The sequence below is a fragment of the Diceros bicornis genome, chromosome 18 (assembly GCF_020826845.1).
Source record: "Diceros bicornis minor isolate mBicDic1 chromosome 18, mDicBic1.mat.cur, whole genome shotgun sequence".
In the NCBI taxonomy this organism is placed as follows: Eukaryota; Metazoa; Chordata; class Mammalia; order Perissodactyla; family Rhinocerotidae; genus Diceros; species Diceros bicornis.
The window spans coordinates 9,885,597-9,903,456 of NC_080757.1; the positions used below are offsets into that span (position 1 = coordinate 9,885,597).

At 37.0% G+C, this 17,860-nt stretch overlaps 1 protein-coding gene across 4 annotated transcripts in view; it reads left to right on the forward strand.

Moving 5' to 3' along the window:
- The window catches only part of MYH10 (myosin heavy chain 10), a 139,591-nt gene that overhangs the window by 48,324 nt on the left and 73,407 nt on the right, over positions 1-17,860 (forward strand). For all 4 annotated transcript variants that reach the window (XM_058559736.1, XM_058559734.1, XM_058559735.1 and 1 more), the window contains 3 exons: positions 3,585-3,677; positions 15,390-15,453; positions 17,451-17,549. In XM_058559736.1, the coding sequence (XP_058415719.1) occupies positions 3,585-3,677; positions 15,390-15,453; positions 17,451-17,549 (256 nt within the window). The remainder of the gene's footprint in view (positions 1-3,584; positions 3,678-15,389; positions 15,454-17,450; positions 17,550-17,860) is intronic.

Here is a 17,860-nt window from a genome sequence, read left to right on the forward strand (position 1 = left end):
TTTTCTTTCAGCGTAGGTTGCTGTCACAGATCCTCAGAGTCTGGCACAGTGTTCACTGCCACTCCAAAGCCTGAACACAGTGCAATTTCAGAATGACTAATTTCTAAAACTTGACCATCCCCTAAGAAGGGTTCCTTCAAGTCAGCCCACCTACCCTGCTGCCTTAGTGTCATCCACATCCAGATGGCAGCTTCAGGCTAACTTCATATCTACTCGTCTAAACTACCTTGAAACCAGAAAAAAAGGTGACAGATAGCAAGTAGCAAGTACAGAAATTAGCCTGCCAGTTGAGATTAGAGTCTGGTTCTCAACGTGGAGATTAGTTGCTGCCCCCTACTTTCAACCCTCCTCTTGTGGTCAATAGGACACCTGCAACTTTGCCCCATCAGGCTTGCAAGGTGCAGCATGATCCCATCCTGAGTCCCCTTGCTGGCTGAACTGGAGTTTTGAAAGAGGTATATATGGGCCGGCCCCATGGCTTAGCGGTTAAGTGCACGCGCTCCGCTGCTGGCAGCCCAGGTTCGGATCCCAGGCGCGCACCGCTTCTCCGGCCATGCTGGGGCCGCGTCCCACATACAGCAACTGGAAGGATGTGCAACTATGACATACAACTATCTACTGGGGCTTTGGGGGGAAAAAATAAATAAATAAATAAAAATCTTTAAACTGAGTTTTAAAAAAAAAAAGAAAGAGGTATATATTTTTTACTAATTTCAAACTCATCCTATATCTATCATACAGTGGGTGTATATTATACGCCATATAATGAACACAAGGGTATAGTTTTCATCATGATTGGTAAACCTTTAAAGCATATAATTCTCAATACTTAGAATTTTAACATTCCCACATAACGTTTCTCGTTACCATATAGAATAGAAACAAGGGACATTGCCCATTCAATTCTAGTAGAAGGGTTAACACTTGATCCCTGCCCCCGATGGATTATAAATGGCTTCTATATTTTGGTCTATAATTTGGTTGAGAGATGTTAGCACCATTTATCTAAATGTGAAATTTCTCAACACAGAAATGATCAAGTTTAGTGATAATTTCTTAATTTAAGACCATGTTTGTATGTTTTATGATATTAGCTTTATGTCAAGATTTTCGTGATTCGTTTTTGAGATCTTTACTTGGTCTCGTTGATGTCACAAATCCATTAGGAGAGAAGTAAAATCACAACACTGTTAATGTAGTGATCCCACCAACAGGGACACGGAGTCTACACTTACTATGGTGACTGTGAGGACCCTTAACCTAAATCTTATTGCCACCTTTGGCTCACCACCATCCCCTCCCCAAATACTACTAGAATGTTTTAGGACCTCTGATTACACATTCTTTCAGCAGACATTCACGGAACATTATTTTGATCTGGTACTGACTGAGTTAGGTGCAGGGGATACAGCCAGTTACTTTAAGCCATCAGTCTTCTGAATAGAATCAGTAGATTTCACCCACATACACAGAAGAGAAGAGAAGAATCAATAAACTTGACCCAAAGAATCCTCGTAGCTGTGTCTAGGAAATATTAAAATAGGGTATGCAATGCTTGCTTTACCTCCAAGTTAGGAAAACATTTTAAAGGTAGATTATTATTTAAAGTATTTTTATTATGATTTGGCAGGATAGAGTGTAATTTTAAGGGATCTGTATTCTAATTCCTCGATCTAACAGTAGATGTTTAGTGTAAAGGTAATGCCCCTCTTATCAAAAGTGAGTATTTTTCTGACAGTTTCTACATTCTGATCACAGAGTGAGTGAGGTAGACAGGCTTCTAGAGCCCAAACAGTTGTTGCAGAACCAGCACACCAAGGGCTTTGCAAGATGTTGGTCCTAGGCACACTGATGGAAATAACCACTGACCTCAAGAGGAAAGGCACTCTGGAATGTCACAGAATGGTAATTAACATTCTTAATGATGACTCTCAGTCATTAAAATTGGTTCAGGATACCCAGTTTAAGAAGTTTTGGTAGCATACTATATTTAGAAAGATTTACATCAGAAATAATCTGGCTTTGTGAAGTCAATAAACTGAAAGATTCACTGTATAGGGAGCATATTATCTGATGCCAGGAAAGCGAGCTGATACTGTGTAATGAAATTCACATAGCTTGGGGTGCTTAACAGGACTGGTTCCTGACTAGTTTCAGTGGAACACAATTGTAGACTGTACTTAAGACTTGTAAAAATCTGGACAATCCACATAAATGCTATCGAGTAGATGGATCAAGAGCATACCTGCTCACTGTGTCATGTGCCTCAGGAACAGTTCCCACCCTTTCAGCTGAGTGAAGGAGTCCAAACCAGGGTTAGATGCCAAGACTGTATGTGTGGCATGTATTTGTTCCTGTTTTTGGATTTGATAATAGTATGCAGTCATGCACTGCATAACAGCGTTTCAGTCAGCGATGGATCCCGTATACAATGGTAGTCTCATAAGATTGGTACCATATTGCCTGGGTGTGTAGTAGGCTGTACTGTCTAAATTTGTGTAAGTACACTCTATGATATTTGCACAACGAGGAAAACGCCTAATGACACATTTCTCAGAATGTATCCCTGTCGTTAAGCGACGCATGGCTGTAATACATCACATAGCAACTGGCCATTAAAAGTCTTATGTGAGGTTCCTTATATTCCTTTATCTTGCTTTTTTGCTTAGAGAATCACATTTGCTAGCAGTTTTTATTCCTTTCTTTCTTTAGGTCTAGAATACTGTGGGTATTTTAAAATATAGGGGTAAGATTTGTGTTTGGAAAAAGCAGATTTATTTGAGTCATACAATATAATTCTGAAATTATATCCAGGAACACATCACTTTCTGGTACTTTTCATGGCCAGAAATGGCATCATGCTTTCTCATGTAGCTTTCTATTGTGTTTTATGATTAAAGCATATATTAATATACTTACATTTTTGTTTGTAAAATCTGTTTTATAGCCTAATTTGCATATAAGATACTGAGTAGAGCATACATTATACCAAATACTCTATACTTAGCCTTTTAAATTTGAACAAGAAGTCAGTAGTATCACCATCTTTGTCATCTCTGAAAGTGGAGATGATGACATTGCCCTGTCTATGTCATTAAGATACTATGTGAAACTTTTGGAAAAATGGCAAGTCTTAAACCAACCAGTACAGTGGTAAGTATTAGAATTCACTGCTTTAAATCTTTGGAACAAGGCAGAGTAGAAATAAACAGAAGTGTAAGTATTAATACGTTCTTAGTATTGAAGTGTCATGCTAAATTTCATTTCATGAAAGCCAGTTTGTTTTTTCGAAATTCTCCGCCTGATTTATGTGCCCTGTCTTTACATTTATCTTCTCTGTTCAATGTGACGTTTTCTTTTCCTTTTGATGACTTTATAGATGCTATTTTTTTTCCTTTAGCAGAGCCTGTTGTGACCAAGAATATAGCCAAAAAGATTGTGGGATGGCAAACAAAATGAAAGAATGAGGAAAAGAGGCAGTGTTTTGTTTTGTCTTGTTTTTTCCCTGAGGACTTGAGTAAAGACAATAGATTAACTTATATCTGCTTTTATTTACGTGTGTGTGTGTGTGTAATGTCTTTTAGGGGGAACTTGAACGGCAGCTTTTGCAAGCAAATCCAATTTTGGAATCATTCGGAAATGCGAAGACTGTGAAAAATGATAACTCATCTCGTTTTGTAAGTTTAAAGTGCCAGAAACTTTTAATTCCTCAGATTTCTAGTTAAATGTTTACCATGATTAAGCAAATCAAGTACTTTTCTTCCTAGATTTTAGAGAGAGGCTAATAGATGTAGTATAGAACAGCACTGTTCAATAGAAATGTAATGCAAGTCACATGTAATTTTTGAGTTTCTAGTAGCCACATTTTAAAGAGCAAAAAAAAAAGAAAACTGTGAAAGTAATTTTAATCGTATATTGTGTATAAATATCTAACTGTGTATTAGTGTATGGATATATAATTATGTAACCTCTCCGAACTTCTTTGTCTTTGCTGGGGGATGATATATAGTAGCTATTACGGGGTTGGCCTGGAGATTAAATGAGATGCTTGTTGAGTACTTGACACAGCACTGGATGTAGTAAATACTCAACAAATGAAGTTGGGATTAAGTGTAGTAAATTGTCCTTTTCATACCTTGCTGTTTCTATGAGATATGGACTTCAGAATAATTTGTCAGTACTAGTACTTCTCTTTAAAAATTCTTCTCAGCTGTTCAACTATCTTAATTCATTGAAAGCTTTACTTTCTCCCTCACTTTGACCAGCTGTAACAATTTGCCTGGGGATATTATCCTAAGTAATAGCCAGATCAATATTACTTTAAGGACACTGCCCTCCCCATTCCAGCTGCTCAGAATTGACACTTTAATGGCAAATCATCTTTAAACCCATATTCAGCAAAATGGGCATTCCTTCAGTAAATCTTGCCCTGGATTATAGTCAGCAAGATTCAGTAATCCTTTCCACAGTCAGATTGGAGAGAGGTTCTTTAATTTCAGTTATTTCTACTTAGGTTGTTTGAGTTAATTCTGTTTCACCTCCCTCCTCTTATATTAGAAGTATTTGTAAAAGTTAAGAAGACAAAAATAAAATAGCTTTCAATTCTAATGATTCTTTGATGGATAATTTTTGGGAATCCAGTATCATTGTGACATACCTTTTTACACTGGGAATATAGAGTCATGGTCTTCATGTTAATTTCTGGTAGCGTGGTTTCTGTGATTAGTGGAAGTGACTGGATTTGGGATCCCAGAGGACCCAGTAAACATTGGGTAGGTAGCTGGATAACCCTCTGTTTGAGTTTGCTAGGACTGCCATAACAGAGTACCACAGACTGGGAGGCTTAAACAACAGAAATTTATTTTCTCACTCTTGGAGGTTAGAAGTCTGAGATTAAGGTATTGGCAGGATTGGTTTCTTAGGCCTCTCTCCTTGGCTTCTAGATGGCCGTCTCCTTGTGTCTTCACATGGTCTTCCCTCTGTGTGTGTCTGTGTCCTAGTCTTCTCTTCTTATAAGGACACCAGTCACATTGGATTAGGGTCCTCCTTAGTGACCTCATTTTAACTTAATTACCTCTGTAAAGACCCTATCTCCAAATATAGTTGTGTTTTGAGGTACCGGGGAGGTTAGGACCTCAATGTATGCATTTGAGGGGGCCACAATTCAGCCCATAACACGCACAGAGATAGTTTAAGTGTAAGAGGCTTTCCAAGTTATGTAAGAAATAGGGATCTATTGGCTTGGAATATTGTTTCTTCCTAGTAAGATAAAATTTGAAGATTCACTTAATCCAAGTTTAATAATTATTTTAGCTTTTTATGTACAAAGAGGGATAACAAATGTGCCTGTGTCAGTAGGAAGCATGGCTGGACTTTTAGATTTATAAAAGATCTGGGGAAACTGAGCTTCATTTGTAGAGTTTCTATCATTCTGTGGATCATCAGCATTGAGCCTGAGCCACAATTAAACCTTAAATTCTTCCTACTGAGAGCCCTATGTTTAGTGGCTGTATCATGGGATAGAAGACACAGTGAGCTACCAGCTTTGGTATGTGAATCTCTGTGAAGATTGTCAAGGACTTCTTAGTGGAAAATGTTTTATTTTACCACACAAATCAAGTTACCAGTCTATTCTGATTTTTCCCTCCTAAACCACACTTTAAATTCAGGAGAAACAGTTTTGTGCCCATTTGTCTCGTTTTTGCCTAGAAAAGATAAATTGCTACTAACCAGTCATTTGTGTCCTTTGGTAAGGAATGTAGTGATTCTGTTACTAAATGGTAAGGATTCATCTACCTGCCAGGGACAGATAGAATTTCTATATATATTTCTGTTTTGGACAGATAGAAATATAATTCTGCATTAGTTATCTATTGCTCTGTAACTAATTACCCTAAAACCTAGTGACTTAAAGCATTTATCGCAGAGTTCAGTGTGTGGGTGGTTCTGGCTCAGAGTCTCTCAGGAGGTTGTCATTAAGGTGTTGTTGGCTAGAGCCGCAATCATCTGAAGGCTTGATGAAGCTGGAGGACCTTCTTCCAGGCTTACTCAGGTAGCTTTTGGCAAGAGGCCTCAGTTCCTCACCTCGAAGGCCTCTCCGTAGGGATGCTTGCTCGTCACGTGGCAGCTGGCATCCCCCAGAGCAAGTGACCCAAGAGAGAGCAAGACAGAAGCCACACAGTGTTTTTTATGGCTCCACCTCAGAAGTCACATACTATCCCTTTGATGTATTGTATTGGTCACACAGACCCAGAAACATGTGGGAAGGGACTACACAATGACATGAACACTAGAAGGTGGCCATTATTGAGGCCATCTTGAAAGTTGGCCATCAGAAATCATTAGAGAGATTTCCAAATTGACATACGTAGGTTATAATCTGTAATTTGCATTACTCTAGATCAGTGATTCTCAATTGGGGGCCCCCAGGGGCCATTTGGTAGTGTCTGGAGACATTTTTGATTGTTCAGCTTGGGGGATGGGTAGTGGTATATATCTGGCATCTAGTGGGTAGAGGCCAGGGATGCTGCTAAACATCCTACAATTACAGGACAGGCCTCACAACAAAGAATTTTCCACCCCAAAATGTCATTTATGTCAAGGTTGAGAAACCTGCCCTAGCTTGTTCTTTTAAATTATAGTCTAAATTAAGATAATCTCTTTTTGAAATTTATTTGCAAAGTAATTACTATACATGAGTCTCCCTAATGCTTGTTATTTACACATCTTATTCCAAAGGTTGATATAAATAGTTCTGGTAGGAAGTTGTTTTACATTCTACTGGTAGGAAGAATTTCTTAGATTGTTTTCTAGCAAGATTGATTGTGGCAGTAATACCCATCCAAGCTAAATTCTCAACAAAACCTCTTACAGCTGAGGTTCCACCTTCCAAAGTGCTTGTATTACTATATTATAGTCTTCAAGTATGCTCAGTAAAATATAGTAAAAGCTGATCTTTTTAGAAAAAAGATTTTTGAATAAGGCAGTGTTCTTAGACATAGCTGTTCATTCAACCAAGAAACAAAGGTATCTTTAAATTGTTGACTTTGGGCTTTAATTCTTAGAAAGTCAACTTTATATTGATAAGTATAATATTTTTTTTAAGAAATAGTAGCTAGCTGCTATTATCATAAGGCATTAACCACACGATACTATAACAAGTACTTGATTTTAGTGGTTCCATAAAAGTGGTGAAGTCATTAGTTCCATTGATTGAATGTTCAGTTAAAACATCCCTTTAGCTGTTCTCTGTGGCTGTTGCCAACACTTTGGTTCACCAGGGGTTAGAGGGTAGCCAGTGTAGACTCATTTTTTGACTAAATTTTATGTAATTTAGATTTTCTGTTGTGCAGTTCAGTTAATTATTAAGCACCTGTTCTTCACCAGGCACTGTGCTGCTCACTCGTTATCTCCATTCGGGTATCTAACAGATTTCTCAAGTTTAACATATTCCAAATGGAACTTGTACTTTTCCATTCAAAATGTGTTCCTTTAAGTCTTATGTCAATAAATGGTGCCATCAGATCACCCAGTTGCTTAAGCTTAAAACAAAATAAAAACAACAACAACCTAGAAAAATAAAATACCTAGGAATCATCCTTGATTCAGCTTTTTTTCATGGCCCATGGCCTGGCCAGGAATGAATCCTGTTGGTTACACTTCCTGAATGTATTTCGAATCTGTCCACATTTCTCCTACTCCTTCTCCTAAACATCTAGTTCATCTAAAACCCTGTCTGAGGAGGTTTCCTCCATTATTCTCTATCACAGTGTCCTATGATTTCCCTTGTAGCACTTGGCACAACCTGTAGTTAATTACTCTGCTTATTTATGGTCTCTCTCTTTTGCCAGAAGGTAAGATCTCTGACAGTAGGGACTTTGTCTTTTTTTCTGGTTCCTACCTAGTTCTTGGCACTGTGCCTTGCACATGTAAGTACACAGTAGGTGTATTTATGGAATCCATTTAGTTAAAATGTGGTTACCTACTAAGTGCTAGACACTCTTCTCGGCCCTGGGAATATATCAGTGGACAAAACAAAAGTCCCTAACCTTATAGAGCTTGCCTTCATTTGGGTTTTAACTTTAATATATTTTCAACCACATGCCATAATGTACAGTTGAGGCCAGGGAGTGTCTTGCATGTGCTGGGCCCTCTGAGCATATGCACGCCCCAGTTTTAGAAGCATGGGTAGAAGACATGTGGGAGGCGGTGGCTCTGTGGACAGCCAGGCCTTGGGTTGGGATTGGTGTTATACATCATACTGAAAGAGTAATGTGATGTTAAAAAGAGTTGTGTGTACAGTGAAGTTTCATGTAGTCATTATTTACAAACCACATGCTTGCAGTGAAAATATTTGAAACTATAAACTCCATAAGCTTTAGAATCCATTTGTTTTCATTTCTTTGATCTGATATAGACGAGTAATTTCCTGAAGAATAGCTTTTCTTTCAAAGATGCTAGCATATGGTTTGTATTAAAGGGGATTCTTTAGGAGAGCATTACCCTTATGAAAATAATCGTTCACAGTTAGTACTGTTCTCTGTTTATGGAGAAGTAAAATGCATTCCAGATGGAGGAGATTTATGTAAAATGAATCTCTTGTAATGAAACTTTAAAAACAGAGACTTCAATTTCAAAATGATTGTATCAGCAGATACATCTTCCCTCAGAAAGTTTTAGTAAGAATCACTTTCTCTATTTGCTCAAATCCTTTTTTTTTTTTTTTTTTTGCAAACTGATTTAAGCCAGTTGGGCAATTCCCAATTATTATGTACCGCTTGGTAGTGATTACCCTCCACTAGTTACAGCTAGATAAAGGCTCTAGGTATCCTCCCTGCCGCTTGGCTACCAGATTACAATGAAAGCAAGTCAGAATTCTCACATATATTTATTAGCAAGCATGCACTACAAACGCTTTTATTTTAAGTAAATTGGATACAGTCCCTGCTCTGTCTTAAGTACTCTGACCTAACCTTTCTCTAAAGATTTACTGAGGCAAATGTGACAGTGTCAGAGACAGAATATGGTCAGCACCAGGTAACCAGCATCTTCCAAATCAGTGGCTGCACACAGAGCCATTTTAGAGTTGAGCCTTAGGCAGCCTTGCCCACACTGCAGCCTCTGGGCTTTCTAGAGTCTCAACACCTTGTTCACACCAGAGCAGGAGTGCCTATTTCCAATCAGTCCATGTCTCTTAATGCCACTCATTTTACCCCAGGAATTTCTAACATCCATTTTACTAAGTAACAAGTCTGCTTAGTTCACATGAAAACTCATTTTACTAATTAACAAAGTTTCTGGTGTAATTTGGAGATTAAGATATCTGAAACATTTAAAATAGCATCTGGCCTTTGAATTAAATCTTAGCTAATTACTCTTAGAATGGGTTTTCCCACATGGGGCAAATAGCGGCCTCCAGAGTGGAGATTTTTAGTGGAGTAAACTAACACACACACACACAACACACTGTCCATGCTAACGTGTTTTAAAGTAAATGACTGATCTTATAACAACTTTACCAAATAGGAAGGGGAAAAATATTTTTAGAGCATGAAACAAAGCTGCATCACCCCTGTAGTAAGTTGCTAACAGTTAATCTAAATTTAATTACTACAGATACTTTGTAACCACCCCAGGAAAAGTTCCGGAAAATCAATATCGATTCAGAAGGAACAAGATTCCTTAAATAAGATAATTTTCCTCTTCTTTTTTTTTTTTTTTTTTGTGAGGAATATCAGCCCTGAGCTAATATCCATGCTAATCCTCCTCTTTTTGCTGAGGAAGACTGGGTCTGAGCTAACATCCATTCCCAATCCTCCTCCTTTTTTTTTTTCCCAAAGCCCCCCAGTAGATAGTTGTATGTCATAGTTGCACATCCTTCCAGCTGCTGCATGTGGGACACGGCCCCAGCATGGCTGGAGAAGCGGTGCATCAGCGCGTGCCCGGGATCCGAACCCGGGCCGCCGGTAGCGGAGCGCACGCACTTAACCGCCAGGCCACGGGGCCGGCCCCTCTCTTATTTTCTTGATAGGATCAAAATATCCAAGTTTTCCTATTGTACCTTTTAAGTGAAGTTCTTAATTTCTCTTTTACATAGGAGAGAGGATTCTAGTTGTCTTTGCTGTTCAGAACTCCTGCAGTAAGTGTGCAGTCTCGGTTCTTGGATTGGTGCACAACATGTGTGTGGCATCAAGGTGCATATTCTATGATTAATACAGAATAATATAATATACTTGTCATATTCTTATTTTTCTTTGTTTCTGTTTTTATTCTGAGTACGATAATCTGACCTACATGGAAATCAAATATGGAGAAGGTATTTTCACCACAAATCTCTTCACATAATGTTTAAAAGATTAGAGGACACACTTAAAAGTAAAACTCTTTACTTGTTTTCCTCTGTAGTCTAGATTTGTATTTTAATAAATATGTTAATTCTGAAAGAGTATTTATTATATATGTGGGGAAAAAGCTTTTTAACTTGTAGATTTTATTCCCTCCCCGCCCCATACCCGTAAGACTATCAAACACTGAAGTGATTTCATATCCCATGGTGTGCTTCTTAACTAATCTGCCAGGATGTCCAACATTAAGTTGTTGTTATTGGTGCCATTGAGTCAATTCCAACTCCTAGCAACCCGGTGTCAGAGGGGAACACAGAGGGGAGCAGCAGAGCAGAACCTTGGCCAGTCTTTCTGCGCCATCCTCTCCCCTTCCGGCACTGTATCAGACGGTGCTCTGCTGCTAGTCATGGGGTTTACATGGCCAGTTTTTCAGAAGTGGGTGATCAGGTCCTTCTTCCTTGTCTGTCAGCTCTGAAACCATGGGTGACCCTGCTGATATTTGAAATATCGGTGGCATAGCTTTCAGCATCGAAGCAACATACAGCTGCCACAGTGTGACAACCAACAGACGAGTGGTGTGGTTCCCCAACTGGGAAACCAACCCGGGTGGCAGTAAGAAGGTTGAGTCTTAACCACTAGACCACCAGGGCTGGCTCCCTTATTAAGGGGGATACTTAAATCTTAGATTGCTTGGGGATATTCAGTCAAGTATTTCTTTTTGATTCTGAAATTTCGCTTTGTCATGTTGTTGTCAAAGTGCTTGGGTATACCTCATAAAAGAGCTGAATGTGAGTGTCACTTAGCATAGAGAGTTGATAATTTTCAACTTTATTAGGTTTTTTGTTCAAGTGTTTTCAAAATAGAATCAAGTCTAGAGCTCTGGCTTATAACCAAGATTTATTAGTTACTAAAGATGTTGTTTTCAGAGATACTAGTTTCTTTTGGGTATACATAGAAGAAGCCGGGGTGGGAGGAGGGTTGGAGGGACACCCCAGTCCCCTCTACCTCCTCCCCACGCTGCAGGCTTCTGCAGCCCCATTCCTTTCCTCGTTCTGTCCCCTTCTTTCATTACTCTCTGCCTGGCCCTTTTCATGTAGCCAAAAGATATTTCTGTGGCACTAGCTGTAATGGCTAGAGCAACTATGGATACCGGTTATGGAAAGGAAAGGGAACTGATTTGGCTGGGGAACTGATGAGGAAATTAGATGTTGTATGTTGGTGGCTTTACTTATTTATCCAAGTTAAGTGACCCTATGTCTAAACTATTTTGGGACATTGCTTTTTAGGTTACCTGTTTAGAAGGCCAAAGCCTTAGTTTTCTTCCATTTCTCCTTTGAATCTAACTTCCTTTCTTATTTTATAATTTCCTATGAAGTTAAGGGAAAAATAAATTCACTAAATAAAAAATGGATAGTGTTCAATTTTAGATTTTAAAGTTATTAGAATTCAAAGTTATCAGTATAATAACTTTGTCTTATTGCCCAAATAAAGAATTTTTTTTGTTTAATAAATTTTGAACTTGTAATTTGGAGTGTTAAAGAAAAGGAATAGGAAATAGTATAAGAAGCTGAAAGCTTAAACAGCATGTTAATATATACATAATAAAGAAGTTAGATATGTTAAAGTCATTTCAGAAAGCTGAAAGTTTGTATTACTGGGTATAATGAATTTTTTAAAGTGAATATTTTCTTCAGTAAGAATTAGGTGATACCATATGATTTTGATTAACCTTTCTGCAGTGTTAAATTGAGAAGTTTGAGAAAGTATTTGCTTGAGCACTTATGTTGGCAATGTATTCTTTGCAGCTTTGAAGTAATAACATTGTCTTTTGACTACTGTCTCTTAAAATAGCAAGTTTTTATTAACTCAGTGAGGTTTTGTATAGATAATCCAGCTGTTTAAAATTTATAAAGAATTTTAACCCTCAGTATAAGATCAAGTCCTGATTTTAGTTTTTGAGTTCCTTTTTTGAGCAGTTGTATTTATAAGGACTGATAGTTTTTGAACTTTATTCTTTCTTAGGGGTCTTCCAAAGAACAAAGACAAAATTTACTTGTTTTACAAATAGAATAACACTCATTCTCTCTTGTGATTAACATATGAGTCCACTGGACCACTTTATAAATCTAAGATACGTTCTGAGATATTAGTGATCTTATTTCTGTGGTGGCATCCCAATACTGACTACTCATTTTTTCGGCATAAGGTAAGTATTTATACACTGAAAAAATAACATTGGAAAGGTGAGAAGGGTCCTAAAGTAGTGGGTGAAAGAATGGGTAAGTTGGGTGGAGACATAGGGAGAAGAGTGTAAACCAGGATTTTTCACTTTAGTGAGGAAGTAACATGTTTAATTTAATATGTTTATGGTAAATATGAGGAATAGATGTTTAATTATATTTTTTAAATTGGCATTTATAAGGGTTCCTAAGATATCTCCCTTGGTTATTTTTCAAAACGGTTTTATTGAGTTATATTTTGCATAAAGTTCTCCCTTTTTAAGTGTACAATTTGATGGATTTACACAAATGTATAGAGTAGTATAGCCAGCACCATGGTCCAGAGAGAATATTTCCATTACTCCAGAAAATTTCCTTTTGCCTTTATGTAGTCAATTCCTTCCTCCTGCCCCTAGCCCCGACAACCATTAGTCTATTTTCTGTCCCTATAGTTTTGTTTTCTTTAGAATGTCAAGTAAATGGAGTCATATATTATGTAGTGTTGTATGTCTAGCTTCTTTCACACAGCATAATGCTTTTTATTTATTTATTTTTTGAATTGATACAGCTTTTATTTTTTATAAAATAATTGGGAGCATTTTCTCTGAGAGGAGGTGGGTTCAGGTGACAGCTTTGATCTTGCATTCAGTGAAGACTTCCTATAGTTAAAGGTCCTCCTCCAGCTCCAAAGAGACCCCCACCTGGTTGGGATTGGCAGGTAGCCCCTTGCACACTCTCTGGGATTCTGCAATTGTCTTGCCTTAAATAAACCTCCTTGAAGAATGTATTTCCAAGCAAGTGATGGGGGTATTTTTGATGGGGATCGAGAAGAGGTGTAGTTTACATAATGCTTTTTAGATCCATCCACATTGTTGGGTGTATCACTGGTTTGTTCCTTTTTATTGCTTTGTAGTATTCCATTGTGTGAATATACCACAATTTCTTTATCTCTTCACCACTTGACAGACATTTGGGTTATTTCCATTTGGGGGCTATTAAGAATAAAGTGGCTCTGAACATTCATGTGCAAGTCTTTGTGTGGACACATGCTTTCATTTCTGTTGGGTAACTAACTACCTAGGAGTGGAATTGCTGGGTCATATGGTAATTTATGTTTAACTTTATAAGAAACTAGCAGACCATTTTCCAAAGTGGCTATACCATTTTACATTCTTACTGGGGTTGTATGAGAGTTCTAGTTGTTGTATATCCTTGCTAGTCTTTGTTAAAAATTTTAGCCATTCTAGTGGGTATGTAGTGGTATCTCATTGTGCCATTTTAGTTTGTATTTGCCTAATAACTAATGATATTGAGCATCTTTTCATATGTTTATTGACCATTTACATACCTTTTTTGATGAAATATCTGTTTAAATCTTTTATCCAATTTTTTTATTGGGTTGTTTGTTTTGTTAATGAGTTGTAAGAGTTCTTTATATATTCTGGGAACAAGTCTTTTATCAGATATATGTTTTGCAAATACTCTCTGCCAATCTGTGGTTTCTCTTTTCATTTTCTTCGGTGTCTTTTGAAAAACAGAATTTTAATTGATGAAATCTAATTTACAGTTTTTTATTTTATGGCTTATGCTTTTTGCATTGTATCTAAGAAATCTTTGGCTAACAAGGTCATAATGATTTTCTCCTGTTTTCTTTTAGAAATTTTATAGTTTTAGCCCATACAATACACTTAGGTCTTTGTTCTGTTTTGTGTTAATTTTTGTATATGGTGTGAGGTAAAGGTCTAGTTTCTTTTTGTTTCATTTTGTTTATTTTTCATGCACCATTTGTTGAAAAAGATTGATCCTTTCCCTATTAAATTACCCTGGCACCTTTGTTGACGATGAATTCACCATATGTGCATGGTCTGTTTCTGGACTCTGTTCTGTTCTGTTGATCTATATTTCTGTCTTTACACCAATACCACACTGTCTAGATAAATTTGCAGCTTTTTGAAATAGAATAGTGTGAGTCCTCGAGCTCTGGTCCTCTTTCTCAATTGTTGTGATTTTTCTAGGTCCTTTCCATTTCCCTATACATTTTAGAATCAGCTTGTCCATTTCCACAAAGAAAGCCCTCCAATCCCTTTACCATTCTACTAGTATGAGTCCTTCTTAACAGTCCTGGAATAAACTATTCTTGATCATTGTTATGTGTCTTTGTTTTACAAAGGTTTTACTTTAGCCTTTTGTATCTGTATTTACAAGTTAGGTATTTGCTTTTATTTTGCTTTCCCTTTTTTATGATATCTCTACCAGTTTCAATGTTATGATAACTATATAAAAGAATTATGAAATAATCACTATTTTCTGTTTCCCTAAGATGGGTATGTAGTAACTCAATTAAATAGTCCTTAGGAATTTGCAAAATGGTTTCATAAGACCAACCTGTCATTTTTAATATTACTTTTTATGATTATGGTCTATTCAAGTTTTCTATTGTTTTTTTCTTGAATGGATTTCTATTTTCCTAGCAAGTCATCTATATTATTCAGTTTTTTAAATTATAATTATAGGACTGGATATAGTGTTCCTTTAAAGCTATTAAAATCTTCCATATTTCAGACCATTTAGAAGAGCTTTTAAAAAGTTCTAAATGATTAGGGTTTCATTTTAATTATGTTATAGTCCAGGAAGGTAGCTTATCCTATTGCTACTTTTTTGGAATTTATTGAGGCTTTTTCTTTTTATTGGAGGCAATATATATCATCCATTTTGTAACCACTTCATGGATACTTGGCAGGGCACATTAGCTTAGTGTTTTATTATAGTGTTTAGATCCTCTATGTCCTTATTTATTTTCAATTTTCTCTTTGTAATTTATTTTCAGGGCAAGTTTATTCGGATCAACTTTGATGTAACTGGCTATATCGTTGGGGCCAACATTGAAACATGTATCCTTTTTCATAATTGCATAACCCAAAATAAAAGAATGATTTCATCTTCCTACAGCCTCATGGCAACCCTCTGTGATGTCTCTTCCGTTACCCAGATGATAAAACTTAAGCCCAGAGAGATTGTGACTTGTTCAAATACTTTCAACTACTGAAGATTAACTTCAAAGTAGTGTTTTGTTGTTGTTTTTAACACGAGGTCATAACCTGTTGACGTTGGTTGGGGAAGTGGAGAGTCCCACTTAGTTGAAGATTACCTGTCCATCAATCCAGGAAATGTTTGTGTCGTATAAGGACTGTTTAGGTGAAAACTGTTAAACTGAACTGCTCTTCACTTTTGTGTTAGCCCATTTTTTATCATCTACTTCTGTTATTGGTAGGGTGAGCATGTACCCATTGAAACAAGCCTTCTAAAAGTACACAGTTAAAGTAATTTCAGTTAGTGTTAAGCAGAATAAAACTAGAGGGAAAACAGTCAAATACATAGAATAGTTCTAAGACATGTTATATGCATAGAATGGCCTTAAGAAATGATAGGTATATATAGAATTAATTTGATTAAAACGATAATAAAATAGAAATGATTCTGAATGATAGTATGCCAAGGATACTATCCTTAGGAAGGATACAACTGAAAATTCTGATTACTTGTTAGAATACTATCTCCAGTGATAGGAAAACATTGTTTCTATCCCTCAGGTGAGGGATAGATCAAAATTTTCCTGTTAACTCAGAATTGTATTTTATGTCTCTAAATATACTCAGAGCCAGAAAACACAAGAAGTGCTTAAAAATGACGGGATCGGATCTGGAGTGTCTTCATATTGGTCTGTTATAGCATCATTCATATGAATGTTTTTGTCTCCAAACACAAGATATGTTTGAGGATATGTTTGAGATAGTCTGATTTAAAATTGAGGCTATATGGCACGTACAGAATTAATTCACTTTGGTGGCCCCAGGGAAGATTTACTTCAAAAGAGGCAATCATCTTCCAAAGCAGTGAATCTGAGATTTTGTGAGAGCCCAGTGTGACTGTCGACCCAGAGACACACCAGGAGCATCAAGACGTGGTGGACAGAGAACCCACACAGGTCTCAGATATGCACCCTGAATACACAGGCGGGTGTGCAGTACTCTGACATGTAGGAGCTGATTGGGGGCTGAGCTGCTTGCCCTGTGGCAAGCCCAGGTAGCAGCAGGCTCTAGGTACTGGCAGCCGTGGTTCTTTCTAGCTCCACCACTTGTTAGCTATGTCATTTTGACTAATTCTTTGTGCCTTGGTTTCCTTATTTGTAAACTTGTAATAATGATTCTGATATTATAAGGCTTTTCCTGCCTTAAACCCCTCTACTTCAGAGCAGTGAAGGGAAGGCCAGTGGTTAATCTAATAATACCTATCTCAAGGCATTATATGGAAATTTTGCGTGAGGTGATGAATGTGAAGTGGCTAGCACCACTTACATGAGACTTTCAATAGAGGAAGGCTCTCATGGGTAGCACAGTGGTTAGGCACATACATTTTGGAGTCCAAACAAGTTTTGATTTCTAGCTCCACCACTTGTTAGCTATGTCATTTTGACTAATTCTTTGTGCCTTGGTTTCCTTATTTGTAAACTTGTAATAATGATTCTGATATTATAAGGCTTTTCCTGCCTTAAACCCCTCTACTTCATTTTTTATAGCTTCCTACAGTTCCATGTACAGGGCTGTGTTCTTTTAACATGACCCTAATTAGGGGTAGGGTGGGGTGGAGTGGGCTGAGGGAAGCATTCTGATCTTTAAGTTCCCTCCCAGTCCAGAGATTCTAGAAGATTAGTGAGAAACGTAAATTGCATACATTTTGTTTTTCCACTTACAAAGTTCAATCATTTAGAATGGTTCATTGCAAGATACCTGATATATATCAGAGAAAGAAAACGTTTTACAAATTAAGTTTGTATAGACTCTGAAAGATGACCACTTTTTCAATTTAATCCTTAACCGTCTTTGCTTAGACCTTCTGGAAAAATCTCGTGCTGTGCGTCAAGCAAAAGATGAGCGTACTTTTCATATCTTCTACCAGTTGTTATCTGGAGCAGGAGAACATCTAAAGTGTAAGTTACAAAGTTTTTTACTGTTTTATATTTATTTTAATATTTTTTTTAATATTAAATTTATTTTGAGGAAGAGAGAACAGTTTTGGGAAACAGTAGTTTTATACACAAACACCAAAATTCTAGCTGGTTAAATCATGAAAATGAAAATGAAACTGAACTTCTAAGCCATGGAATAAATACTTTGTTTTAAGTAGCAGGTATTTGAGTGGTGTTATATTATCTTTTGTACTTTTATTTCTTTTCTTTTCAAATAATTTTAAATTAGAACACAAACGATGCATTTTTATATAAATTCGGTTTCAATGTTT